A 904-nucleotide genomic window follows, 5' to 3' on the forward strand; every position below is an offset into this window, starting at 1 on the left:
GTCGTTTACCAAAAGAAACGAAAAAGACTTTGGCAATCAGCTATTAGACGCAGAGATTATAACCCTCCTTTGAACAGTGATGTAAGAGTATGTGGTATTCATGTTATCAATGGCAAGTGTATTTCTTCATCAGCCGAATTTTAGAATTTTGAGGTATGAAGAAGTATGCATTATTGACGTCCATGGCATTATGTCCCATCTTGGATATTGCAAATGTTGCATCAGGGGATATGCGTAATCCTGGATATGTTCCAGCACTTAATATGGGATACGGAATGAAAGATTCATCAACTTCAGCATCAAACCAAGCCAGTTATGAGGATTAAAGAGAGATTTTACAAAGCAGATCAATGAGAAGGAAAGTGAAAAGTTATTGAATCATTTTCATCACGTTCGCCAGTTTCTAAGGATCATACATACGAGTCCTATCGAATAACAGGAGGTTTTACAACAGATTATGATAATATTATTACAGAAGGTACAAATCATGAGCATTAACGGAATTAAGAGATTTGTAGTATAGCGACATAGTTTTCTGACTACAGTGACTACAAAAATAACTTATTATTAAGTCTTAAACAAGTGGGTTTTGAATTTCTGATTAAAATAATGGCGGCTGACACTCCATAAACAAAACGAGATATCAGAAACAGTTGTATTAATAAATCATAGTTTATCTGATAAGACATGTCTGAGGAAAATTAATGTAACCTCCTTTTAAGAGTGAGGAATCAAAACAAACTTAAATATCGTAAACAAACAAAGTTTCTTCTCGTATTACAAGTCAAATAAAATATTAAAAATCCTGACCAAAAATCAGGACAAAATTACGCAGCTGAAAATCCATCACAAGATATAATAGTCACAAGTGAATTTTGATATGTTTGACATTTATTTATTCAAA

The 904-nt window shown here is 32.7% G+C and overlaps 1 protein-coding gene across 1 annotated transcript in view; it reads right to left on the minus strand.

The window, feature by feature from the left end:
* Positions 1-106: 106 nt before the first annotated feature.
* LOC119591869 (basic proline-rich protein-like) overlaps positions 107-904 on the minus strand; it is a 33,435-nt gene continuing 32,637 nt past the window's right edge. The window contains exon 5 of the mRNA XM_037940608.1: positions 107-240. Coding sequence (XP_037796536.1) covers positions 107-240 — 134 coding nt within the window. The remainder of the gene's footprint in view (positions 241-904) is intronic.

The sequence above is a fragment of the Penaeus monodon genome, chromosome 29 (assembly GCF_015228065.2).
Source record: "Penaeus monodon isolate SGIC_2016 chromosome 29, NSTDA_Pmon_1, whole genome shotgun sequence".
NCBI lineage: Eukaryota > Metazoa > Arthropoda > Malacostraca > Decapoda > Penaeidae > Penaeus > Penaeus monodon.